Source organism: Xiphophorus couchianus, chromosome 7 (assembly GCF_001444195.1).
Source record: "Xiphophorus couchianus chromosome 7, X_couchianus-1.0, whole genome shotgun sequence".
NCBI classification, from domain to species: domain Eukaryota; kingdom Metazoa; phylum Chordata; class Actinopteri; order Cyprinodontiformes; family Poeciliidae; genus Xiphophorus; species Xiphophorus couchianus.
The window spans coordinates 21,823,752-21,851,337 of NC_040234.1; the positions used below are offsets into that span (position 1 = coordinate 21,823,752).

The 27,586-nt window shown below is 38.6% G+C and overlaps 1 protein-coding gene across 2 annotated transcripts in view; it reads left to right on the forward strand.

Annotated features, from left to right (window-relative positions):
• Nucleotides 1-2,595: 2,595 nt before the first annotated feature.
• Nucleotides 2,596-27,586, forward strand: part of LOC114147837 (TSC22 domain family protein 1-like) — a 30,069-nt gene continuing 5,078 nt past the window's right edge. The window contains exon 1 of one of the 2 annotated variants that reach the window (XM_028022513.1): nucleotides 2,596-5,951. In XM_028022513.1, the coding sequence (XP_027878314.1) occupies nucleotides 3,511-5,951 (2,441 nt within the window). In that variant the 5' untranslated portion in view covers nucleotides 2,596-3,510. Of the gene's footprint in view, nucleotides 5,952-23,156; nucleotides 23,631-27,586 lie in introns of those variants that run through there. The other variant, XM_028022515.1, reaches the window with a different exon arrangement.

The window sequence follows — 27,586 nt, forward strand, 5'->3', positions numbered from 1 at the left end:
TCTTTCTTCTTTTTGTTACACTTGCATGTGTTATACATTTTATACATTATAAATTAATTTATTAGGAGGAAAAAAAGCCGTCCAAACCAATCCAACCCTCTTCTTATTACTAATTTACTGACTGATCACATCTTCTACTTTTTTGCTTTCACTAGCAGCATCCGGGACTTATTACTGCCACACCTGTAAAATCAAAAAATAACTGAAATACACTGTAAAATCACAAAATATTACCAAATAGTTTTGGTCTTGTTTCTAGTGTGAATATCTTTGAACACGTGAAATAAGACAAAACTAACCTAGAAGTAACTTTTCAGCAAGATATAGAGGCTTGTTTTCAGTAAATAATTCCTTAATAATGATGAAAAAGTGCTAGTTCCATTGGCAGATTATTTCACTTATAACAAGACATTTTTTCCATTTTATAAGTTAATTTATTTGGCAATAGAACTAGTTCTTTTTCATCAATTTTAAGGAAATGTTTACTTAAAACAACCTCTATATCTTGCTGAAAAGTTACTTTTAAGTTAGTCTTGTTTCAAGTGTAATAAGATATTTGGCCCAGAAGCTAGACCAAATTACTTGGTAAGATTTTGTATTTTTGCAGTGTAATTAGGAACATTCAGCTGATAAATAATGATTTCAATTATTAAAGGAAAATGAAAACCAAATGAAACTGGCCTTATGTAAAAATATAATTGCCTTCCATTTATTCACTTTTTTTGCTCGGTTTTATCAGTTCCATCAGTAATGTGCAAACAGCAAAACAAATTTTTCATTTAGCAAATTAGCATTTTTGCTAACTTTGAAAACATTTAGCTCACTTTGCGTCCCTAAATTAGGATAAGCTCCAAATTGCTAATTTTCTTGACTGTTTTGTAAACTTTCAGTTGAATAAAGTTGTTTAAGTTTAAGACTCTTTCAATAATTCCCCAGTGTGTTTAAAAAAAAAGTACAGGCTTTGTTGGCAGATTATTTTATTTCTAACAAGACATTTTTTCCATGTTAAGTGAAATAATCTGGCAGTGGAACCAGTAAGAGATGATGGAAGAAGAAAAGAGTTAAATACAGAAGTCCGTCTTCCCACAGGACAGCGACTACAAACAAACAGCCAGAGATACAAAGGTATTATATTAAAGAATACGGCTCAAAAGTAAAAGTAATGGCTCAATAGATATAAATCCTGTTGAGAATAGGTGATAATACTCGATAAATGTTGTTTACAGACACTCACAGGTGCAAATTCAGCTCTAAGTGTTGTGAATTGTGGCATTAGATTTTGATTTAGAGTAGATGAAAACAAATGTGCACCACACTTTGGTAAAAAAAAAAAAAAGTATTGTTTTCTTTCCACTTCTGAATATTGCCTCTCTTTGGTTTGGTGTGTAGCAGAACATTCTGTTAAAATACTCCAAAACTGTAGCTGTATAGGGATAAAATTATTAAAAAGTGGAAGGAGCATGAATGCTTGTACAGGACACAAACTAAAACCATATCAAAAAACAAATCTTCCAAATAAAAACGGAACCTGGATATCCAGTGATGATCAGAAAACACTAGAAAACAGACAACGTTACCATGCTTGAACCCTGAAGTTCATTGACCTTTAGCGTCCAACAAATGTGGACATTTCTCCCAGCCGGGGCGAGCAGAGGCCCCAAACGCTACCTGTGTGTAGAATAATCCTTCAGTGTGGTCAACACTTGTGTCTGCAGAGAGATCCAGCAACGCTCTGTCTACCTTTGTGTGACCAGCACTGTTGTGGTGGCAATGTTTTGCTCAGCCTGCCACAAATGTTTATTTTTAGTACATTGTATCCATTGACATCCCAACTAGCAACCTCAGGTATTGGAATAATTTACCAATGTAATGTGGGCAAAGCTTTCCAAAAACCAATATTCATATTTATGTACAAATAAGAACCTTATTTTGATTTATTAGACAAATAAATAAAAAAAATGATACACTTAATTCAATAGAAAATCAACTACAGGTGGTTATGGTTGGAAAGACAAAGGAAGGGATATAAACTTGATTATTTTTTTATACATGAAAGACGCGGTCACTGATGGTGGCAAAAACTAATTTAAACTTAATAGGTGGAGAGATTGGTTATCTTCTTGGTGATCTTAATGTACAAATTTCTTGCACAAATGCAGCTGAAACCAGAAATTGTATACACTACAAAAGTATAATCCAGATTAAATTTTTTTCTGGTTAAGGTGAATTAGGATTATCTGATTTGTTTTGATGTTCCACATTGTCACTCCAGGAAGTGGTGTGTGTGTCATAAGTTTCTTTGGTAAAAAATGATGACAAGTGTGCCTCAATGTAACAGAAATGTTTTTGAATTAACCTATCACAATCGTGCAAAGCCGTGACATCATTATTTTAGCCTTCACAAATTGTTTAAAGACTTTGTAATTTCAGTATAAGTAAATATTTTAATTTAAAATTAATTTTTAAAAATATCTTTTCTGTTATTTAGTAGATGAAGAAAATAATTTTATCAATCATAAGTGTATCTACATACAATTTCAAAAAGAAAAAATTGGCTCTTGTGTATTGGAATTTTTTAAAACAGCTTCGGTTTTATTCGGCTCTTTCCGTGATCTTTTGTGATCTGTCCGATTTCGTTCTTTTCCGTTTATGTTGATTTTGAGCTCGGCCCTTTCCGTCATCTCTCGTGCCGTTTCGTTTACGTTGACTTAGAGCTCGGCTCTTTCCGTCGCCTCTCGTCCTTCTTCGTCGGTGTTGATGTTGAGCTCGCCGCCTCACCCAGACTGCTTTATGTCTGGCAGCAGGGACCATGCGCGGTCGCCATATTACGGAGCACCCCTCCTCTCCAGTCCGGTCACAGCAGCCAAGCAGGAGACGCTACCGCTGGGGGAAGAGCACCGGTGATACAGCAAAACTAAAACGAGGATTCGCTGGCATGGATGTAACCTTTGCACTCCACCGTTAAGTGATCCCATCGCTTTCAAGTCGTTGTACTCCGGCTGAAAAGGTTGATTTGCTCAATTTCCGAGTTAATTCAGCAGTTAAGACTCGCTCACTGTAGACTGCTAACCGGTGATGGAGACTGGCAGCTAGCTCCAGCTAGTAGTTAATATAACAATAACTCACTCAGCAGCTGCTTTGCTTTGAGTTCTTGTATTCATCGAAAGACAACATTTAGTTACAAAAAATACCGGAGATGTACGCTTGTGTGTAACAAAGACGCAGCCTGATAATCAACCGGCGAAGTACGACTGGCATCAGCTGACGTTAGCTCGCTAGCTGCTGAGCAAGCGGCCACTAGCTTCAGTTGGCTCGCTAACTGACTCCTGGGGGGGAAAATTGCCCTAGAGGTGGTTAAAATCGCCTGGATCACAAGAACACATTTATATTTGTTCTGTTATTTTCAGCTGGCTTGTCTGTTAACCGTAGTGTCGGCAAAACGGCGCCGTTAACGAGCTGCAACCTTACTACCTACTGTCAGAGACCAACTACCGCCCGGATTCAGTCGGAATGCATCATCCGGACCCCGCAGGAGACTCTGGCAGCGTCAGAAAGATGCCGCATCCGGCTGTCTTCCACAGGAGGGGCAGCAACACGAGCAGCGGGAGCGACTCCACGCTGTCAACGACCGCCAACCCGGTGGTGGTCAACAACAGCCACGTTTCAGGTGATGACTACCAACCTTCCCTGTTGATTCAACCCCCCGCCGCGTCGTCCTCCCCGGGCCCCCATCACCCTCCTCCTCCGCACAGCCTGAACCTCCAGCCCCAACCCGCGCAACCTACTGGAGCTCAGATTAAAAAGAAAAGTGGTTTTCAGATCACAAGTGTGACTCCAGCGCAGATATCAGTTAGTACCAACAACAGTATTGCAGAGGACACAGAGAGTTATGATGACTTGGATGAGTCGCATACTGAGGATCTGTCTTCTTCTGAAATTTTGGATGTATCCCTCTCAAGAGCTAATGATGTAGTCGGAGCGGAGAGGAGCTCTTCAGAGGAGACCCTAAATAACTTCCACGAGGCGGAGACCCCTGGAGCCGTCTCCCCCAACCAGCCTTCTCACCCCCATACCTTGACCCAGGCGCAACACCGTGGCGGCGCCGTTGTAAACGGGACTATGCATCACCAACACCCTCATCATCTTAACCATGCTCAGAGCTACTCTCTGACCGGAGCTTTACCTTCTCTCACCCAGAAAATGCCTTCAAACGTGGGTGGCGCTCAAGAGAATTTTTCCCACGCCACCGCTGGCGCTCCTAGTATCGTCCCCCAGGATGCGGGGATTGTGACCCCAGGATCTGTCCCTGGAATGCACAGCTCTGCGTCAGGCACCACAGTTAGTGTTGTTAATCCCCCAACCAGCAGTGTTAGTAATGTGAATATGTTGAGCTCCGCCAACGTGCCTGTCAGAGGGGGAATCAACATGAGTGCTAGCAGCGGCGGTGCTAGTGGTAGCTTTCCTCACAGTGTTATTAGCAGCACTGGAGGAAGCAGTGTTGCAGCTGGAGGTAGCCATATGCCTGCTGCTAACGTCAACATCAACTCGATGACTACTACAACTGCTGCTGCTGTCAGTGCCTCTGGAGGCGTGGGAGTCCCCTGCGGGATCCAGGGAAGAGTTGGATCAGCTGCGAGCGCTCCCGCAGCGGCTCTGCCTTCAGCTGTTCCTGCTCCGGCGCCGGCAGTGACAGCCGCCACCTCTCGCTTCAGGGTGGTGAAGCTGGACTCCAGCTCTGAGCCGTTCAAGAAGGGCAGATGGACTTGCACTGAATTCTACGACAAAGACGTGCCCACCCCTGCGCCATCAGTGTCCGAAGCTGCGTCTCAGACAGCGCGTCAGTTCGTAACGGAGAACTTTCCCTCAGAGAGGGAAAGCACAAGCAGCAGCTCTGTGAGCAGCACCATGAGTACGCTGAGTCATTACATTGAGAACCTGGGCAGTGGAGAGGCTGTGGGTTCCCCGTTACCCCAGCATGCCCAGGATTACGCCTCCCCTCCTCAGGGATATCAAGGAATCATGGGAGTACCTCACTCCCAAGCTCACATGCACACCCAGGATATCAACCATCCTCATGTGAAGACGACTGCAGCCCCCTCAGCTCCCACAAACCTCCATCAGCCAGGTCAACAGACTGCCATTGGTGCTGTCCCGCCACAGCAGCTCACCTACGCCCAGGCGGTCGCTAATCAACCGCCAAGCTCCTCACAGGGTTTGGTTGGCATCCAGCAACAAAAGATGGGCTACGCTAACCTTCCTCAGCAATCAGCTGCATCTCCGGCATCAGCTAGACCTCCTGGGTACAACCAACCACAGCAAGGTGTACCCCAAGGTGCTCCCTCTCAACCTCTCTCCAACCAATCCGGCTCGGTGCTGGCCGCTCAAGCTAACGGAGCGACTCAGATGATGGGGGTGCCTCAGCAATCACAGGGGCTCCTTCATAAGCCAGCTCCTGTCTCCAGTATGCCGCCCCATGTTGGGGTAGCTGGCCTCGGACAGCAGCCACCAAGCCACGTTGACATTCAGCAGCAGAAACCACAATCCCTTCTGACTCAAATACAGAATCCGGGCTCAAGCACCCAACTTCCTCCCGTGGCGTCAGCCTCAGCCGCTCCGCCTCCCAACGCTCACAGCGATCACCAACCTCAAGCCCATAATGCCGCCAGCGTCAGCCGAATGTCCCCCCATCCATCGCAGGACGCCAGCAGTGCCCAGGCCCTGGTTCACGCCGCCCAGGCCAGCGCCTTGTATGCCAGCTTGCCCAGCTTCACCACAACGCAGCTGCAGGACGCCCAGAGGCTGCTGCTCCAGCATCAGTCTTTACTGAAGTTGTCTGGCAGCGAGGCGGGATCAAACATCGGCCTGGGTCAGGAAACCGAGGGCAACGCCAACACCGCCAGTGCCTTAACCGCACCAGCCGGTCTCAAGACTGTAGACGGAGAGGATGATGGGTAAGAGATGCATTCTTACTTTAATATTTGCATTTCCTTGTTAATTGAAAAGTCTATGCATATATATATATATATATAATGTAGCTTATTGCTACGCAACAAGCTACATTTATTGGTTGTTGCTGTAAGGAAAGATAATCTGACAGCTCTCAAGCTGCTACACTCTCTGTTTGAAGAACACTGCAAAAACACAAAATCTTTAAAAAAAATTTTTATCAAGTTTCTAGTGCAAATATCTTAGTACACTTTAAATAAGACAAAGCTAACTCACAATTAACTTTTCTGCAAGATATGGAAGCTTGTTTTAAGTCAATATTTTCTTAATATTTATTTTTTTAAATACTTGTTCCACTACAGATTATTTCACTTTTTTAGATATTAACCGTGTTCTTTTACTGAAAACTTTCACTTTCTAAAGTAAAGTTGGTTTCAATTGTGCCACCTTTGGGTTTGAAGAAGTAATTTCTGAGGTGAAGCAGGAATTTTAATCACCCTGCAGCTTGTGGAAATGCCTTATTTCTAACAATGCTAACCCACTTTTTCTTGTAAACATTAGTTCTCCATTAATCAGATATTAAACACAAGCAGTTGAAAGAGCAAACTATATAAGTTTGATTGTTTCGCAAACATTAAGAGTTAAGTATGTTAATATGGATATAACATACGTGATATTCTGCAAAATGATGCAAGTTATTTCAAAACTAAAAAGTATAAATTAGTCCTGCGTCTAAAATAAGAAACTAAATTTATTCGTTTTTAAGTGCTTATTGCACAGAATCTTATGCCTTTTTGTCAATCCCTTTTTTTAGAGTAACACTAAAAGTTGAATTAATTAATTGGCTTGTTAATTGGTCTGTTTTTTTCTCCTGTAGTAGTGTTGGGTGATAACTTATTTTATCACAATATTTTGTGGTGCTAATGTGATAACTAAAAATATTCATAAACCTATTTATTACACATTTTTTGGGCTATTGTTTAACTATAACTGCATGTCACAGCATTCATACCATCACAAACACAAAAATATGTTCTTGAAAAGTATTCTCGTTTACCTCATGACAACACTTGCTTAAGAAGAGTGTGATTTTATTTTATCTTAATTGAATCATATTTTAAAATGTACTGATATTTATTGATGCTCTCATTGTGCAAACAGTGGAGAAAATAACATTACCAATCAAACTATCAGCTAATCCAGTAGAAAGGGAAAATATTAAACTGCACTCTAAGTGCTTTAACGGAGGTCGCAGTGGTGTCTGGATTATTTTTGTTTTATGCAGGATTGCAACAATCTGACTTATGATATGTGGTTTTCTTTGAGGTCCGTCCTGCCAACTGTGATTATAACCGATTGTGGATTTTAAATTTAATTTAAAAGCTAATAAAACAGAAGAGGCACAAAATGTGCTGCTGCTGCTTCTTTGATAAAAAGGTAGTTTACTTTTTTAATCTTAGTGATAATAAGCAGATTTTCTTTATCTTAACAACAAATGATTCTCAAATGTACATCAGAATAGATGCTGTTGGTTTATTTGTTTGTAGGCTGAAAATTGTACGTTTTTTTTCTTCTTTTTTGTGATTTTGATGCATTTAACAAACAGGGGGAAAATATTCGCTTTTAATGTTCTGACTGATCACTATTCAGAAACAAAGAAGCAAAATTTATATGATGCTAATTAGGGCTGAAACAATTAATCATGATGAATTGATTATTTAAATCAACCTATTTTGTATTTAATAGTTAACTGGAATATACAGTTATTGAGACATAACTGTACAAAAAAAATTAAATCAGGTTTAGCTTCTCCTGGTTCAAATTCTTAATTTAGAACCTTTTGCTGTGCAATTTATCAACCCTACATTGTATTGTTAAGTCAAGTAGCTTTTCACATATTGATGCTAAAGTATTGTTTAAGCTGCAGATGCATCCTTTACTACAAATGTTCAAGCTCTCACTAAACAAATGTTAGGCAATAAAATGTTTATTTTACTCTTTAAAAATGAATTATTTGTTAATTTGCATCTTCTAATGTCTCTAATGTTGAGCTAAATAAAAAATCTGCAGAATCTTTGTTTTTTCCCTCTCTCGGATTAATCAATTATTAAAATAATCACTAGTTGCTGCCTTAATGCTGATTTCTGATAAGTCTTAGATCGGTTTCTGTTCTGGATCGTAGCGGGTCGGGTTAAAGCTGCTTACTTACAGCCGTGTTGAAACTGTTTTCATGTTAGCTTTGGATTCAAGGAAACAGTCTCCAGTGTTTCCCTGAATCGAAGCAGTAACCTGCGCAGCGGTACTTCACAGAACCTTTTGAAGCGTTCACATCTGAAACGTCTTTCAAATTGGGTGTGCGTGGAATGTAGCTGACTTTTGGTAACTCCCTCCAGAAGGTTTTGCTTATTAAACGTAGCAGCAGAGTGAGTGTTGATGTTTCACTTTCATCTCTGCTGCTCATTCTCTGTAAACGCTGCAATAGCTTTAAAATCTTCTGAATTTTTTTTACATTTTTTATTTTATTTTTTTTAAGAGACAGGATAGCACTCAGTTGCGCCGCCTTCTAAGTGATGAAAACATTGTAGCATCCAGGGACATGGTTCTCCACTTGCGTATTGCAGAGAAACCTGTTTCTTTCCTTGTTCTCTAATAAATCTCCCAGCTTGCTCTGGATGTTTGCCACATCAGCGGTTGTGCAGGCCCCGTGGTCTTCTGTGTGGCTTCTGTCAACATATTTTCTGGCTTTCATGTGTGGGATGTCTCTGCTTTCATTAATCACCCCCCTCTAAGGGACCGCTACCAAACAACAGGGGCTCTTTAGGGTGTCATTTCATGTGTTGGTCTCTGTTTTTCAGCCAGTGTTTGCAGGAGAGAAGCTGTGCACGAGCTCCATAGGTGCTGACAAGACATTACTGGAATGAGTTTGAACAGGCTGGTAGTCGGTGTACGTTGGCGCGGGTTGGCCGCGGCCGATCGACTCCTGGGGCTCGTTGGCTAGCAAAGGACATTTGGATTGGAATGAATCATACTTAATATCTTTGGGAAAAACAAAACTTATTGTCACTCCCTCCCCCCCAAGACAAACTATTTTATTAAGTTGTATTGATTTGTATTGTACCACTTTGTGATTTTATAATACCATTTCATCATTATCAGTTGTCTTTTAGTTGCCTTGCAGCCCTCTGTTGCAAATTCATTGCTGTAAAATACAACTAACATATTGCCCTGTAAAAAAATACACTGTACTAGCTTCTCTTTTTAACCTGCTTTTGGCTTGCTGTCTTTTTAAAGTAATAATTTTTTATCTAAATATCATTTTTAATCTAGGTTGTAATTATTTTTTTATTCCATTCTAAACCATTGTTGTATAGTTAGGCCTGTTTTTTCAGAAACAACTAAGGATGGGTTTAAATTAGCGGCACCTGCACATTAGCAATTGCTTTTAGCAAGCATAGATGTTAAGCTATTGACAAGCTAAGTTAGGGCAGATAATTGGGAGGTACAATGCACCTTAAAAAAATCTTAACTTCATGTATCCACAATTATTTAGAAAATATGTAAGTTAGCCTTAAATACATTAATCACAGATCTTTGTCCTGGCTGGACTGTTTATTCTCATATAGTCCGTGTAGTTTATTTTTCTCCTTTCTGTCGAACAAAGTTTGAATTGTATGCAGATGTCTTCATTATGTTCTGTGACTCGAGGTGGTTGATGCTACCGCTAACTAGCTTCTAGTTAGCGGTAGCTAACTTGCTAACTAGCGAGCTAAGTGTAAGTAATTTCCAGTTGGCAGTGCGACGTTCGTCTTTGCCACTGGCTCACTTCTGTTGCCAAACCGTATAATGCTATGTGCATTCTGTGCAAAAAAGTTTGGCACTATTGTATAAAGTGTAGTGTAAGTGATACAGGTCTTAAATTTCATTCATATTGACTGCAATAAGTTCTGGAACAATTTATCATTTTGCAAAATTGGTTTTGGTGACAAACCTATGCTCATCATAATTTTTAACATTACTATAACATATTGCATTTCCTTGTTATGGGAAGTTATAGACGCACAGTGATCTGATGTTAGCTCGACAAACTGTATTACAGTAACGGGTTAATATGTTTAAAGTGAGCAGTAAAAAAAAAAAGTAGATTCAAAACAAATGTCCAGGTGTGTAGTTTTTCCCATCTAAATGACATACGGCTGTTAGTGTGATGAATATTAACTTTACAAAGTGCTGCTTGAAAATGGTGCTAAAAAGTTGGATTCAAATCCCGTCACTATTAATTACCATGACCTTGCAATAAAGGTGTTTGAGTGCAAATAAAGCACCTTTTGGTAAAGCTACAGCTGAGCACAAGGATTTTTTTCCTCTTTTGAAATGAATGAACAGGCTGCGTGTTTTTTGTAAATGCAGATCCATTGTTGGGATGAGCAGTGTGTGGAGTGTGTGTGTGTGCGTTCAGATGCGTGGAGGCTTAGGGGAATGAAGTCTGGCTGGCAGTGCGATGACTATCTCTGTTGCTGGCTGTAATCTTTCCCCACTGGCGCTGCAGGGAGTTGCTGTGACCTGGGTCTGTTGCTCATTGTGTGGAGATCAGCGAGATCCCCAAAATTCACAACACGCAGCGGAAGTGACCTAACCCGACCCGACACAACTTAGTCAGGTCTGCTGAGGACACAAACAGCCAGGGCAGAACGGAACCAGTCTGAACATAGCCTATAAGTATCCCAGATGTAAAAAATGGAATGAAATAATGAAAATAAAACCCTTGAAGGAAGAAAACGTGGTCTAATTCCTTCATTACTGCCCTCCTGGTAGTTAACTTTTAGTAATGCCTCAAATATTTCTACCTTAGCTGCTAATAGTATCCAGATGCTGAAAACTTTTTCTTTATAGGCATTATGGGATAAAATAAATCCTTGAAATGTTGGCCACTTCTAGTTTTGTCTGATTTTGTGGTGATTGGCATGGATGTAATATAGTATTTCTCAAACTTTGTCAGGATGAGGACCATTTAAAGCATTTAATAAACACTCACAGACCACCTAACTTTAAATTGGCCCCGCAATAAATCTTTCTAATTCAACCTGAAATGAAAATATTAGTATTAGTATCTGAACACACTTATTGTCGTCTTTGTTCATTCTAATGAGAAGGGTGGTGCTGTTTTGTAAATGTGACTGGCCACAACAAAACTATGAATAAGTATAATTAGGGCATTTTGAGTTATTTACAGCTTTTGAAAGTTTGGATTCTAGATTTCCAAAGACAGAAATCAAAAACTAAATTGGTCTTTACCAATAGTTCTGTGTATATTTATTACATTTTAGGGCGATTTGTTATCTAGAAGCACAATACAAGAAAAATAGACATGAGTTGCTTTGGCAAAAACAGAAATTTTCTTATATCTGGATACCGGTAGCATGCTGTGTATCATAATACTGTTTTAAAAACAAAAGTTCTGCAACTGAAAAATATTCCTGCAGACATGAATTCCTCCGATCATATAAGTAGTCCAGTTTCTTTCTTTTCAATAGTATCTTCAGTTTTTCTTTTGAGTGACCTGGTCTTAAGAAATGTATCCATTATTATTTTTAAACACAATCCTTTGGTAAGCTAGCTGTACACTTTGCACAAACCTTGTTCGCTGATAACAAAACACACTGTATAAGCTCCATTGCAGCTTTTCATCCATCCTTTTGTTGTTGTTAAGCTGGTTAACACACATACCAGAAGTTAGGCCTTTCACGATAAATAAATCAGTTAATCTTATGATAAATTAAAGGAAACTCAATAATTTCCATTTGCATGACTTATTGTTTTTTTCTTTTCTCTTTCTTTTTACCAAAGTTGGATGACAAAAGTCTTCAGTCTGGTGCTTTAGTCTCAACTAGCCCGTTTTTTAAAGGACAATTTTGTTTTACTTATTTAGGTTGTTTAATATGTGTCCCAGTTCCCAGTCCCATTAATCATCAGGTTAATTGATTATTAATTGATTGCATTTACACCAGCCCTGCTTTTAAGTCAAGGGCAAAAAGAAAGACCTGAATTGGTTGTATTTTGAAATGATTTTCAAATGTACCACAGCTGACATTCCCATATCGTATCGATGACCAGCTGCTCATGTTGCTGCTTTAAAAGCAAACGGTGGTTATGTATTTGTTTTGTTTCTCGCGCCTCCCTTTTACCCTGCCTGTTTACCCCACAGGCCGAACCAGAGAGCACCAGAAAACAGCAGAGCATCAGCATGTTGTGTTTCAGGGGGAGGGGACTAAATATTAACCCTCTTTCTTTCACACCAGTGAGAATATGAATGGGCAGACATGCGACTGTTTTTGTAATTTGTTTAATCGAGTTTTAGCGCAGAGACTCCTCTCCTTCGTGTCTTTAATCGCTGCTTCCTGTATTGTACCTATTGATACGCTTTGTGCAGATGCCTTATTGATTTTTGTTTGTGTCTGCTCCCTTTCTTGCTGATTGCTCCTTTTTCCATCAATAAACAGGATTGTTTCACTTAAGAGTGCTGTGGGAAAACTAATGGCCTGTAATGGACAGTAATGGATTGTGTTTAGTGTCCCTTTCATCTTTTAGAAAATTGCCCTCCGAAAGCTAAACATGCTGGTGCGAACGAACGTGCCTGAGCCGTAAAAAGGAGAACATCGATGAGAAACGGCTCTTGCTGTCAGTTTGGTTCTGCGTAAACAAACTGTTCTTTCTCATTTGTTGTTGTGTCACTGTTGCTTTGTTTTTCTGTGGGAGCTTGGCCAGTTCTTGTCTTTCAACATAACTTTTTAATTAAATGTAATAATGTGTATGACCAACTGGCTGGGCTGTTGCGGTGAAGCAGCTTCATGCTTGGTTCAGAGAAGAAAATTCAGATTGCAGTTTAAGATGGATATGTTTCTTTTTGAGGAGACCTTATTTGTACAGAGTTCTTAGAAAAACGTCTTTTTTTAACACACCAACTGATTGCAGTATTTTGTACAGTCTAGATTGGGGGTGTCCAAACTTTTAGTAAAGTGGGACAAAATTGTTGTCAAAAGTACTCATGGTCCGAGGAAAAAAAAAAAAAATTAAGCAAATAAATAAGGATGGACTGATTTATTGGCTAGATAATTTATCTGTGCCGGTGGGAGATCGGTGATCGACCGATTCTTACACGGGAAGCCGATCTTATCCACCAATCTTATCTACCTCAGCAAAGGTCTAAGAATCAACCACTGTTCTCTTCTGCTCCCCTGTTAGAGAGGTTTGACTGACAGACCGGCCCACCAGGTCATGTCTGCGTGTTTGCAGTTGACAGCAGTCACCCCGCTGTTACCTACTCAGCGACTTTTTTTTGAGATAATTAGCAGCATTTCAGACAAAAAAAATTGGTATCGGCCAAAATCTGAATCAGCAGGTCAGGATTTTTAAAGATTGGTAATTGGAGATTGGCCAAAACAATGCAATTGGTGCATGCCTGCAAATAAAGTTGTAATATCTATCAATATATATATCATTTTGTAAAAAACGGATGTTGTAGATCCAAAACCTAAAAAGGATTTTGCACATTTCCCTCTACCTTTCAATTTCTTTTAGGCTCAGTTGAACAAATTTATTTTCAGTCATAAGAGCAGAATTTTGGTCAATTTCTTTCAAGACATTTGTCATACCTAGCCAAATTTAAATAAATCAGTTAAAAGCTGATTTAGTAGAGCAAAGTTGGCTTTTCAGTCTCTTTTTAAGTCTCTAGATAAATGTTGTTCTACTTGTTAGAAAAGAAATGAATACTTTGTGTTATTCATAGCATTTTCCAATTCAAATTTTTTTTAATATACTTCTAATCAGGATAAATTATTAAAGTTTAACAAACAAGTTTGCATCATTCTTGAACTTCATTTGGGGCCAAACAAAATAAGTCCAAGGGCCACAAATGGCCTCTGAACCACACTTTGGACAACCCTGCTCTAGATGGTTCATGTTTTATGTAAATTTTTAGTTTAAAATGTTTTTATATTTTGGGGATTAACGTCAATCCTATAACATAATGTAGTCAGACCTTAAAGATGGTTGGATATCAGCCTGGTAAAGACTGATTGGTTCATCTCTGGTTGTCATTGCTAATTTCAGAGGTTTAAATCATCACATCCATGGAAAATATGAGAGAATGAAATTGTTTTCATCCAGTGAGAATCGCCTAAATATCTGCACTCAAATTGCTTCATCTCTCAGAAATCACACCGATTGTGGCTCCATCTCCTGTTGGGGAATCTCCCAGTGTAATTTTGGGGGGTTTAGTGGTTTGGTTGCTGGTGTCGTCGTCCCAAACATGCAGGCAATGTGCTGAATCATGTCCAGCATTCCTGTGGCTGGACATGATTCAGTCAGTGTCCAGTCAGCTCAGTGTCCAGTCAGCTCAGGGAACATTACTCGCACTGCACAGAACCAAATGAATGACTCTGCTTTTGGTCAAAGGGATTTCTTACCGAGGCTTTTTTTCTTTCTTCATTCAGAAGTAACCTACATAAAGGAATCGGCACATTTAGGAGATTTGTAGAACTTAACTGGATATAATGTTTTAAATTAGCCGTATTCTGACATATTTTTGGGTAACCAGCATTAATGAGCAATGCCTTATCTTTCTGTGGGTTAGCTTCTACTCAGTGTTGCTCGTATCACTCTGTTCTCATGCTCCCGTTCTCCCTGCAGTAACTAAAAATATATTCACAGCTTACCGCAACACTCCACCTGATTCGCATGTCTTCAGACCAGAGAACAGCATCTTATAAACACCCAGAATATGGGGAAGTTATTAGCAGAATATGTCTGAGAAATCACTTTTATTGGCCTCTGTTGACATAAAAACAGTAGTTTAATGTAAACCATGTGGCTCTTCCAGCTCTTTCAGCAGTGTTATACTGCCCCTTGCTGGTTAGAAAGCTGTGGCCTGCTTACTTTGGCTCATCTCTGGATGTTGTTTGGTGCTATTAAATGTTTTTTTTAAACCGAAAATTTGCATACTTTTTGCTTCTAACAAATGGAGGGTATTTGTAGCGTCAAAGCTGGTGAAACAGACTGTTTTGTAAAATAAAAGTAATTTTTTTTCACATGTAATCTTGATTTGGTTGGACTGTTCCTGCTTTTTAATCAATCATGTGAGAGTTATTGAGGGCGCAGAGCAGCTGCGGGAGTCTTGCGTCACGTACCTGCTGGTGGGATTTGTTGCAGAAAGAGCGAAACAAACAACTAACAAGAGCCCTACTAAATGGAAGAAATGTTTCGCACAGTGAATCTCAAATGGAGGTAGAAAGGAAAAGTAAAATGTGGCAAACAATAATGCACCGTCCTGGGAAAGGAGTAATGCCACGGTCAGCTGCAGATTGAAGTTTATGATTCCAAATCATAAACTTCACATCAGATCATGTGTGTGATCTGATGGGTAATGAGATCATGTGTGTGATCTGATGGGTAATGATATCACACACAGCAACACTGAGCTACATTATACTGTTTAAATATATACACATTCTTGTGTAAAGCTGCATTTTATTAAGGGGTTAACTTCATTCGTCTTCAAAACGTCATGTGAAGAAATGGCTCACTACACCGCCATCTAGTGGTCTAAACCCAGAAGTACAATCTGGAGAATTATACTATAACACAATAATGGACTGTATTTTTGTTTTTAGAGTACGATGGAGTATTAAGGCTGTACTACGACAAAATATAAAAATATTATGAGAATAAACTCATACAATAACAAGAATGAAGTCAAAATAATGATAAAGTCTTAGTAACATGAGAATAAAGTCTTACCATAAATAACGTTTTAATATTATGACTCTATTATAAGATTTCAGGAAGTTTAAAACAAAATAGTGTCAAAAGCTGTGGGCTTATTTCACTCTGTTTGCATTTTTAGTTTAAATCTTATTTTTAATCAGTATTACCAGGATGTATCAGCAGTTTGAAACTGCTTCTGTTTAAGTTCCTGTAACCTGGATGTTTTTTCTTTTCTAGCGTTTGAAGATTCATGTTCGGTTTTCTCCATTAAAGTCGTGCACTTCTGCATTTTTACAGTTTTTTAGGTTGCAATTTAGGGCACAAAAATATACTACTTCAGCATTTTCTTTTGTATCTCTTGTTTACTGAATTCCATTTTGATAGCATTTGCTTCTGAAAAATTGAAAAAAGAAACATTTTCACAATAAAACAATAGTTATCTAGAAAAATTCGTTCTTCTTGCCCTTCTGACTTGTTTTTATAAAGATTAAATTGTAACGTTTGGACTGATGGCTCTCTAAACTGTTTTCTGGCAGATGCAACATCATGTTGTGGCCTGCAAGCACTATTGATCGCAGACTAATTTGCATTTGTTGCGGGGGTTGTTTTAATAATGCATGAAAAGTCGATTCTGCGCGACTGAGATATTCTGCAACTTATTCTTTTAAAAACAATGACGTAATTGTTATTCTTGGACACGTTTTAATGCTGCTTTATATGGGGATTGAGTTTAATGGCAGTTCACCAGTATGAAACACAGCATCTGCAGTAAAATTTATGTAACTCCTGCTTTTCTTACTGTTTGGAAATCACAAAAAGTACAGTTTTTAGAGGTTAAACAGAAATAATGTGTAAAATTGTGGTTGGCCAGAAGATGGCGCAGTGCGCCAGGCTTGGTCCTTCTCCAGCTCAGGGGCCTCATGCATAAAAGGGTGCGCAGTTCTCACACTAAAACTTGGCGTATGGAAAAATTTAGAAAGGTGCGGCGCACACAAAAAATCGGATGCATAAAGCCGTGCGCACGCACGTGGTTGTACACCTTTCCTTTGTAAATCCTAATTTGTAGGAAATAGAGCGCAGCTGCTGGTCCGCCCTGTCGCCACCCATAAATACAAATGTAAATTAGTATAAATACCCGGACGTCTGCCACCACGTGAAGCAGTAACCATGGCAGCGTCCTTGTTTGTAGCAGTATAAGTATTTATAATAATAATTATTATATATTTTATTTTAAAGGTGCTTTGAGGACACCTAATGTCACCTCACGAAAAAAAAAATCAAATTAAAAAAATAAAGAAATCCTGCAAATGCCTGTTTGAACAGCAGCTCGTTCAGCCGCGGTTTCAAGACAGACAGCATGTCAGAGAGTCCTTTGAGTGGGAATGTGGACATTTATTCTAAATAGTGGATTCGTGTGCATGAGTTGTACATTTACAGAATAAAGATGCTTTATGTCCATAAGGCTCATTCACAAAGCGGGCGGCTGGACTGAATGAAGACTGCAGCTGTACCGGTACCGCACAGCTCTTTAAGTTTTGCTCAGAGCTCCAGGATGATCAGTCTGGATTCATCTAAACGCTCATAAACCATCATCAACATTTCCCAGCAAAGCAATATGATCAATCGCTCCCTCTGAATCCTTCCATTGACGATGTTCTCCATCAGAGCCAAAGAGCTTCATAATTACACGGCTCACCTTTACGCAGCTACTTATATACGTGTGATTGCATACACACCTTGATCACCTTAAAAATAATCAAACCTGTTGATTATTTTTAATCAGCAGGTTTGAGTTAATCTGGTGATCCAATTTTAGTGAGAATGAAATTACCCCATAGGTGCATTTCATGCGCTTCGGCACACGGACCAATGTGTTACATCTTTGTGAGACAAAACCTGAGAAAAAGTACTATTTACATTTGAGCGAGGTTTTCACATCCTTTTATTTTTATTTTCTTTATTTTGTGTGCGTGTTAGCTTATTGTCTGAGGATAAATGTGGTTCAGTTTCATCGTTTACGTTTAAACAATAAAATATTAAAATCATGAAAAACATCAGGTTTGATGCTTCTTGGTCTAAATAACACCGAATGTAGTCAGATTTCAGTGTATTTAGGTAAGTTTTGATTCTTTGTCGTTTGATATTGTCCACAGAAAAAGTTTGCATATATTTACGCAAACTTTGACACAAAGTTAATTTTTATACATGCCGACTTGTGAGTAAAATATGGCAGCGCACATTTTTTGTGCGCAAGCACCTTTATGCATGAGGCCCCAGGTCTTTATAATTTTTTCCTTCCAGTTTGAAGTAGATTTAGCGTCAGTTTTGTGTTGAATTCATCACCATGGCAACATGTATTAGTGTGTTAATATGTTTGTTGCTAATCCATACCCGTGATAGCCCTGTTTTCTTCCAGATTTAGTCCTGCTGACATGGATCTGTCGCTAATCCGCTCACTGCTCTGTCTTCACCTGTAATCTGACATGGATTCAGGAAACTGGGCCAAGCATCATTACCTTAATGGTTTCACATATTGATTTGGTGAACCTTCCCTGACCTCAACGGCTAATGGAAATGCAAATAAGACAATAAATCAAAGATAATCAAAGGTATTGTCAGCAGAAAATCAGTGGGGAGTTGATCATTTTTCTTTTGGAAGATGTTTTTTTCACTCATGTTATCCAAGGTTTTTCAAAAAATTTGCTGTAGATAGTGACGGCTGTGTTCAGGGATGGCCTCCTGCAGCAGTCTGTATTACTGCACATCTGAAGAAGCCTCTGTTCATTTTATTTAAAAGAATGAACACGGTTGAAGTGAAAACATGATCAATGGTTCAAACCTCCTCCTTCTCTCTCTGCTCTTTGCTCCAGCTCTGCTTCCTTTGAGACTTCAGTTGAAATAAAAAGGCGTAATCTAAACCAGGGGTTTCCAAAGTGTGGCACAGGGGCCATTTGTGACCGTTGGAATGAGTTTGTGTGGCCCCTGATTGCAGTTGGAAAATGGTGCAAATTTGTCCTTCCGGAATATGTTGCCGATGCAGATGAGACCTGCAAACTTGAAAATAATTGGTTGAAAAAGCTACATAAATGTAAACATTAAGGCAAATTTCATAATAATGTTGGTTTTGGTAAAAAAAAATTACTTGTTCATAATATCATTTTTATGTTTTTTAATGGCAAGAAAAAGCCAATTGTGGCCCCTAGAGACTTTCAACTTGGGATTTTGGCCCTCAGTGCAAAAAGTTTGAATCAAAGCCAATAATCAATATTGAAGGGTTTTAGTTGGCATATTTATTGAAAATTTGTCGGTTCTAGCATAAGTTGATGCTGTTTTAAGTACAAAGTTTTGTCATATTTTGTATGGTTTTAATTTTCACTTGGGGGGGAAAAAAATAAGTACAAATTAAACATGATTGTAAGCATTATTTTAAATTCTGATTTTTAAGATGTCAATGGCATAACGGAGAAAATACTCCAATATTGTATATTTCTTTTGAAAATATAGCTAAAAAACATAATTTTGATTCACTTAATATTAACATGTTGAGTTGCATGCAGACACGGAGCTGTTAAACGAAAAGCAGAGCAACTGCCAAGATTTGATTATTGATTTAGTAACGAGATGTGGCCCTCCACTGTCTCCCTGAAGGCCCTCTTATCGTCTTTTACCGCTGCCGTTAGCATTATTTCTGCCATGCACTGACTGAGCTGGAACGTGGTGTTTTCTTTGTCTTCTAATCCTGTTAAAGCCATGTTTCACCTCACATTATTTAAACTTAATGCTCACACACTCATCAAAACCTCTGCAACTGGAGTTATCCCCCGTTGGTCTTCTTAAACAAGCAACGGCCATTTTTCTCTGGCTTCTCAACAAACAATACAGGATAAACGTAAGGAGTCTAAGATGCAGGATAGATTACAAATATGTTCATTTTCTCAGAGATTTTGAAAGCCTTAAAATAAAATAAATTCTTTATAAAATTAAGGCCTTTAAAATGTCTTAAATTTATTTTGAAGAAGTTAAGTTGTCCTTAAATACGTTATGTCACAGGTTTTAAATTTTGTGGTGGCAGGACTATTTAACCTCGTATATTCTATGTAGCCTTTTTTCCTCCTCAATCAATCAAGTTTGTTTATGTAGCACATTTCAGCAGCAATTCAGTGCTTTACATTTTTTGCATTTTTATGACAGCCATCATCAATACACACAAAATAGGTTGGTCAATGTCTCATTTTTATGGTTCTAAACTGGTGGGTTTTTAGTCTAGATGTAAGGGAACTCCATGTTTCAGCTGTTTTGCAGTTTTCTGATTCGTGGTGCATATAAGCTGAATGCTGCTTTTGAGTGTGTATGTCAGGTTTGAGTCGTTTCTTCATTGAGATCTGTGACTCAACACGGTTGAGGTTACTGGTAAATAACTGCTAATATACCCTTGCTAACTGGAAATGGTATATTAGAACCCATTGGCTGTGAGGGAGGAAAAAAATGAGCTAGCTTAAAAAAAAAAAGCCGAGTATCTTTCAGCTAGCTAGCCGGTTAGCTGAAAAGGAAAGCTAGCCTGGTAGCCGAAAGGGAAAGCTAGCCGGGTAGCGCAAAAGAAAAAAATGCTAACTAACCTCTTGTTTTTGTGTCTATTTTGCACATTTTTTGCCAGTTGACTTGGCGACGTTCATCTTCGCCATTGGATCACTTCTGTTGCTAACTTTGCTAGGTTCATTCTGCACATAAAAGCTGGCTCAACGGCAGTCCAGGTGGTTTGTTTTGTACATTTCTGTTAAAGTCTTAGATCTGAGTTGGTGAAACCTGCAGAAGCACTAATTTCTACGTTTATAAAGTTTTATTGAGACTGTAATGTCGAGGCGATGAATCAAGGCCTTTTCACACCTGTCTGTGTAAGTCAGTGAGGATTTGCTGCCGTCAGCCCAAATGCTTCAAAGGCAATCCTCTCTCCTACGTATGGAGACCAGATTGGCCACTCATCATTCCTCCCTGCCTCTCTGACTCAGAGTAGCTCTGTGGAAATCTCCACAGTCAGGGTGTGACTATGGGAAAACCACAGCCAGCACTTGCTGGTAACGTCTGTGCTCTCCTTTATCAAACTACAGCTCAGCCAAAGCCTCTCCGGCTCAATAGGCCTTCTTTTATTCATGGCTCTGACACGTCAGGTCCCCTTTTATCAATGTTATAGAGCCCACTTCTTTCTGGAAACACAGCAAAACGGCCTCCTTCAAAGACACAACAGTAATCCACATTCAGCACTTTGTCGTCTAAGTAATGGTAGATTCTGAATTCAGAGCTGGAGTCACAAAGGTGCAACCAGTACCAATATGAGCCACTGTCTTAACTTCTTTATTACCTGGAGGTTTTGGTGAGTTTACTTAAATCTGCTTGACGTGCTTCTGTTACTATGGTGATATTTAGGGTGTTTTCACACCTGATACTCTGGTTGACAGATTTTAGTGGCTGTAGGATTCCTCTTTTGTCCCACTAGTGTTCGAGTCACTTGTTTGCTTTGGCTGTATTTACCCAGAATGCCCTGTGCTGTAGTTTGCTTGGTCTTCGGTCCATTTGGCGTTCACATATGCACTCAAAATGCACCAGAGTTCACTTTAATTGAACGATGATCAAGGTTTTTCTGAGTATTTCTGCTTGTTTCAAGGCTTATAGTCTTAAAATCAGGCAAACCTGTTGTCTGCTTTGATGCTCATGTTATAGGATTCTGATGGAAAGTCAGATTTTATTTCTCCATTAGTCTCACCAGATTAATATGAAACAATACAAGAGAAAAAGAGGAGTAAAGGGAAACGTATATTTTATAAAATCATTTTTACAGTCTGATTATTTAATGTCTGACATGGGTGCTTTTAAGTTTACTGGAGAACTTAAAAATATTCCTTCTCCTTCAACAATTAAATGTTCTCACTTTACAACCCCAGTATTGAGAATTTGACCTAAGCAATTCATAATTTTAAAATTGAATGAAATGAGGGGAAGCGTTTTGGAGAAGTTTTAAAGTGGGGTTGGCTGAAAAACTCAAGCTTTGACCATCTCAGTGTCGTTCGATCCGGTATTGAGAAGCAGATAGAGTCCAGAAAAGGAACAGCTTGCTTCTGTTATTCTTGTTCCAAGTTTATTGAGATACATGGACCTAAAACCAAGAAATCTGGGAAGAAACCCTCTTAGAACCTGCAGAACTACACTGGCATGCTTTAGAAAGAATATTCACATATTAAAATGGTCCAGACATGAATCAACGCTCCCAGAAACTCTACATCCATCCAGACTGGCAGAACTTGAGCTGTTTTGCTAAGGAAAATGGGCGAATATGTGCAAATCAGCCTAAAGTGAACTGTGGACTTACTCTGGCACAGATAAATGCATTTGCATGCAACACTTTTCAGATTTATTTTAGGTTTCAAAAACAGTATAAGTTCCCTTCCAATCTATTCTCATTGATTTGATATCCTAGAATGAAATTGTTCTTTCTTGTGTTGCTCAGAAATGGATGTTACTCTTTGAAACTTTCACTGTGTCGTTCTGAGTGGTGAGATCTGGATGTCAAACTCAACCAGGTGAACAAAACAAGTGTTTGTTTTTTTTCTGTAAAGGTGTGCTTGGTGAATATTTTCAGGTGGGTGGAGTTTAGTTTTTGGTGTTAGAAAGTGTTAAAGTCGCGTCATGTGACCATCGGACCTTTCCCTGAAGCACTGTTCTTTCCTGATCCACTCCAGTACATGATGTCTGTTGGGACAAGGAAAATCCCGCCGCGCTCCGCTCTGTTGATTCTTTGTCTGCCTGACGCTAAGCCAGCAGAAGCCCTCTGAGTGCACGTTGTGCTTTCTGCTAGCTGAAGCATGAAGGCGTGTCGGAGCGACCTTTTGACATACGAGTGAAAATGCTTTCATTCAATGAAGTGTTTTCAAGGTGTGGAAAATGCTCGATAGTCAAACTGCACTGTTTTGTTATAAAGTTCCATCTAACGTTTGATTGAAAGCTGAAATTTGGAGACATTAACAGTTTTCCTCGCCGTTTGAAATTAAATTAGACTAAACTTTTCTTGTTTTATGTCAGTCAGAATCACCAGAATTATTTCTATTTGCTAAAGTTTAAGCATTTCGTTTGAGCAGGAAGGGAGTTTATCTGAACACGATTGGTTTGGATTTTTTAATACAATATCAAATACCATAAAAGAAGCAAATAAGTAATATTTTAATTTTTCAGAGCATTTATGTCCATTAAAAAAGTTTTAAGTTAATTAAGCACTATTTTTCTTTGTCAAATATCGGTTTAGTGGAATATAGTGGATCAGTGCATCCCTAATTTTACTGACAGGGTAATGAGAAACACCAGAAATCATTTTTTAAACTAAACTGTGTTGCCTTGGGCCTTCCTGTCCTGCAAAGTCAGAGACTTTGCTCAAAGTATTTGAGATTTTGTGAAGGATGAACTCCTACCAGCATAACGTAAAAGTTGCTGATGTGTTTCTGTTTACTCACAGAACATCTCCGTCTGTTAAGTTCTTGGTGCTACAGCAGGGAAATCACCGGCCCAAACGCTAATCTGGGTTGAAGGTTTACGTAACTCCTCGCATCACATGACCACGCGTCACCTCCTGCACAGCAGCATCACTTAATTCACTCCACTCAGCAGCCACAGAGGGAAAGATGAGAGGCATGTTTACCGGACCATCAGAATCGCTCGTTTGAATCAGGAAGCGGCTCCGCTGGCTGATGCGTGCGCCGCCGTAACCCGGTTCTCCGGCTGAACTGAGTCGGTTGCTTCTAGGGTTCGCTTGTTTCTGTGAAGGGGATCCAAATGTTCTCGCTGCGAGACGTTTCAATGAGGGTGCAGGGAATCCGGCTGCGGGTCCATGACGAGATGGCAGTGAAGCTTTTGTTCTGGGAGCTGGAGCAGCATCTCAAAAGGTAAAGGAGAGGCAGGTCAGGGGTCAGATGTTGCAGTAGCTGCTGCAGCTGGTTTTATGATGTCCTCTCTGTTCAGCCTTTAAAGGTTCAATCAATGCTGGATTCTCTGAACTTTGAATCACATGTAAAGAAACTGGGTAGGGATGAGTAAAACAAATCCTTAATGCGTCTTTTTGGCATAAGCAAATCCTTTCTAGCTCCGGGTGACGACCAGATTTTACTCTTTGTTTCTGTTCATTTTAAACATTATTGAACTCTCTTTCCTTCTTTCACCTTCATGCTCCTTTTTCTTATCTCCATTTTATAAAACACAAGACTGACTAATGTGATGTTAAACTGAGATGAACTTTAGAAAAAACTAATCTTCCTCCCTGATGTAGCTGAATTAACCTGACACAATAAACCAAAATGAAGAAATAACGTTACTACAGTGGCTGCAGCTAATTGATTAATGTATCAGTTATTAACCTCTTCATAATACAATATTGGAAATATCTCCAAAGAAGCAAATAAATAAGTAATATTTTCTTTTTAAAAAATAATAAAATACACCTGTTATTGCCCAGAGTGCTACAATAAAGCTTTTCTTTAGTGAAACTGAACCAAGTTAAGCTAAATCTGCCATTTGAGGATATTTGTTCAAAACATATTTACAGATGTAGGTGATTTTATCATAAATGCAAAATGTAGCTAAATGTTTCTAAAGTTTTGGCTCAATTATTATTCTGAATGTTTTCTGTTTTTTTTCCAAAATCTGTACACTCCTCTTAGCGATTGATCAATTACTAAATTAGTTGACCATTATTTCAAAAATCAATTAATCAGTTTGGCCCACAGCTGGTCTAAATCACAATAATATACATGTTAGCATCTCAAAGTTTCACATCAGTGGCATTACATGGAACATAATACTGTACTTTTTACTCTGAGTTAATTTATTTATGATGTTATTCTTCTGCATAAGTTTGTTTTATTGTCTAAGTATTGGTGGGTATTTATTGTATCATCATTTACCACAAAAAACTTGTTATAATAATTTAGATTTATTATCATGATAAATTCCAATTAATGTTTAAAAAAGTCCAAAACTGTTTATTCAATGAAAGCATCAGTAAATACCAATCATTTTTAAATTTGATTAAATGCAGTTGCTGTGTGCAGTTTAGTGATACAAAACAAACTGTTTTTATTTTACTGGCGTTCTAAAGAATCGTTTTAGAAAAGGTAAACGTTTTTCAGGAGCAGTATTTGTGTTTGTGTGGCTATAATTGCTGTGACAAAAGGTCACATCCACCCTAAAAATGAAGTAATACATAGTTATTTTCATCATTCCTTATCATAATATTATCACAGAATATATATATAGTGATAAAACTAAGTCCATATCGCTGTCTAAGCGATGTACTTTACTTTGTTACTGCCAGTAAAACGTCATCCAGTGATTTAGATCTAGAGCTGCAGATCTAAATGTTTGGATGTTTGCAGATCCAAACATTTTCTCGGAGAAATGTTTGGATGCAATATTTGGCAGGATTTAATATTTCAGGTGTTCACCAGTAATATCTACGACCAGTTTAAAACACCAGTTCAAATCCACAAAGTGGATTTTATTAGTGCTGAGGAATGATGGACAAAGTTGTGTAATTTTCCCCCCATCATAGACTCAGCTATTTCAGAGACGGGTTTGTGAGAGAAGAGTTGAAAGAATGTTTAACAATCTGAACAAACATGTTTTGAAAAACATCCAATTTTAGGATCTATTCTTAGCGTTGACTCGTTTAAGAGCTTCAGGTGTGCAGGCTATTTGGGTGTGGATAAGTGGCTAAACCGCCTTCCAGTCAAAGACCAAACCGGAAGAGATCATGGCGGCTTAGTGTTCCTTATTTAAGCGTCTGGACTCCTGGTACAGAGAGTCCTGAGGTGTTTGAGGATCAGAAGAGAGCAGAGAATCTCTTTGAAGCCGACTTTATAGCGGCGCAGCATAAATCAGCCTGAGACTCACTTTTTAAAGTAAATGCCCTTAAGTTTCTTTTTCTACCACCACACCCTCAGTCAGTCCCTCCAGGATGTTGCAATGTTGTTTTTTCTGAGATTACAGCCTGCAATTACTGCTTTTGTGGCATATTTTTCAAAAAGTTGTGATCAAAGTAAAAAAAAAAATTAAGCTAAAATGTTCAAGGTTTCCCCCAGAGAACTTGCTAAGCCTGGTGGTTGGACACCAGACCAGTCATTCATCCTGCGACCCGTCATGTTTTTGAGTTAAATGTTTGAAGTCGACATGAAATTTTAAAATATCGCTTGATATCACTTGAACACCAACAATAAAGTCTTAACAAATGCAAACATTTTCAAAAGACTTAAAAAAATAAGTAATGCTTAGCCTGGTGGGGCCACAAGGAAAGCCTGGTGGCCCGCCAGACTTATAATTCACTTATATTTATTGCTGCATATAAATTCTCCAAACATGATTTTAATAGATGATATTTAAAATGCAAATAACATTTTCAAGTACTTTCTTAAAACAGCAGCAACATATATAAAGTTTCACACAAACGGTTCTTAAAATGTTAAAAACATGTAAAGAACTAAGATTAGCAATCTAACAGTAAATACAAAGCAGTTTTTAGAAATAGATACAAGACTCTCAATCCAAGGAATATACAACTGAGAATTTACACAATCTGCATGTGAATTAAACATTAAGAGACTATTTTCAGTACAGTGCAGAAAAATAAATGTGCAAAATGTTAATTAAAAATGAGTAAAAACAGTAAGTGATTGCACAAATGATTATTGATTTTGTTGAACAAAAACCATTTAATTTCCCTTTGGTATCAATAAGGTATTTTGATGTTTGTAAAGAATTACATGTATAGAGAAACTGCAAATTGAGTCATTCAAGTTAACACGTATTGTTTAAGCACATCAGAATTAATAATTAATTATTACAGAACATCTCACAATAGTATTTGCAACAAAAAAAGGAAAATATTACCATTAGGGTCACAAACAGGTAGTGAAATTAGAAGGGGCAAAGAGGATTGGTTGAAATTCAGCCGAGATGCAGTGATTGGTCAGAAAAGAAAGAAGTAACCCTTAATGTGAGAAAGGAAATGTGAAAAAGTGGAGCTTCAGATTGTAAAGGGAGGATCTCCTGCGTAGGAGCATGAATGTTGTTTTGTTATGGAGTGAATTTCTGAGGTCAAAATTTGAGCTGATAAATTATTTTTCACCAAAATCCTCCCATCTGTGAAGCTGTGACTTTTAGGGTGTGTTGTTTGAGTCAGTTTGATCACATTGAATCCTCCTTAAAGAAAAATATTCCACCTGGAGAAAAGAGGATAGCATGATATTTGAGTTTCCCATTAATTTTTTGTAATGTTTCCTTGTATTTTATGCAAATATTTATAATTGTTTTTAACCATTAAAGTGTAAAGCATCATGTGAAGTACCGAAATTGGCCACACAGGGGCAGTGTATGTATATACTGCACATTATCACATTGAATCGCTCCATTTCTTCTTCCTGTTTTGTAAAACTGTTTTCCCATTTTTTTCTGTTGTGTGAGACAGGATTACAAATCAGTTCACATATGTTAAGTTTTACAAAACAATCTACTTTTTACATGTAGTAATAAAGAGTAGTGTCCAGATCTTCTAAAAATGTTCCAAAATCTTCCAAAACAGAAGAGGGATAATTCAGGATTTTTAATGTAAAGTGTTTGAAAGGTTATAAATTTATATTTTATCTCCGGTACATTACAGAATCCAGATTTGTTGGTTCTGGAGGTTAAAGCTAAAGTACCGATTGTGGCTCCATCCATTTTCTAACCCCTTGTTCCTAGTGGGTCAGGAGGTGCTGGTGCCTCTCCAGCTAACGTTCCGGGCGAGAGGCGGGGTCACCCTGGACAGGTCGCCAGTCTGTCGCAGATATAGAAATATTTGAATACTGTAAAG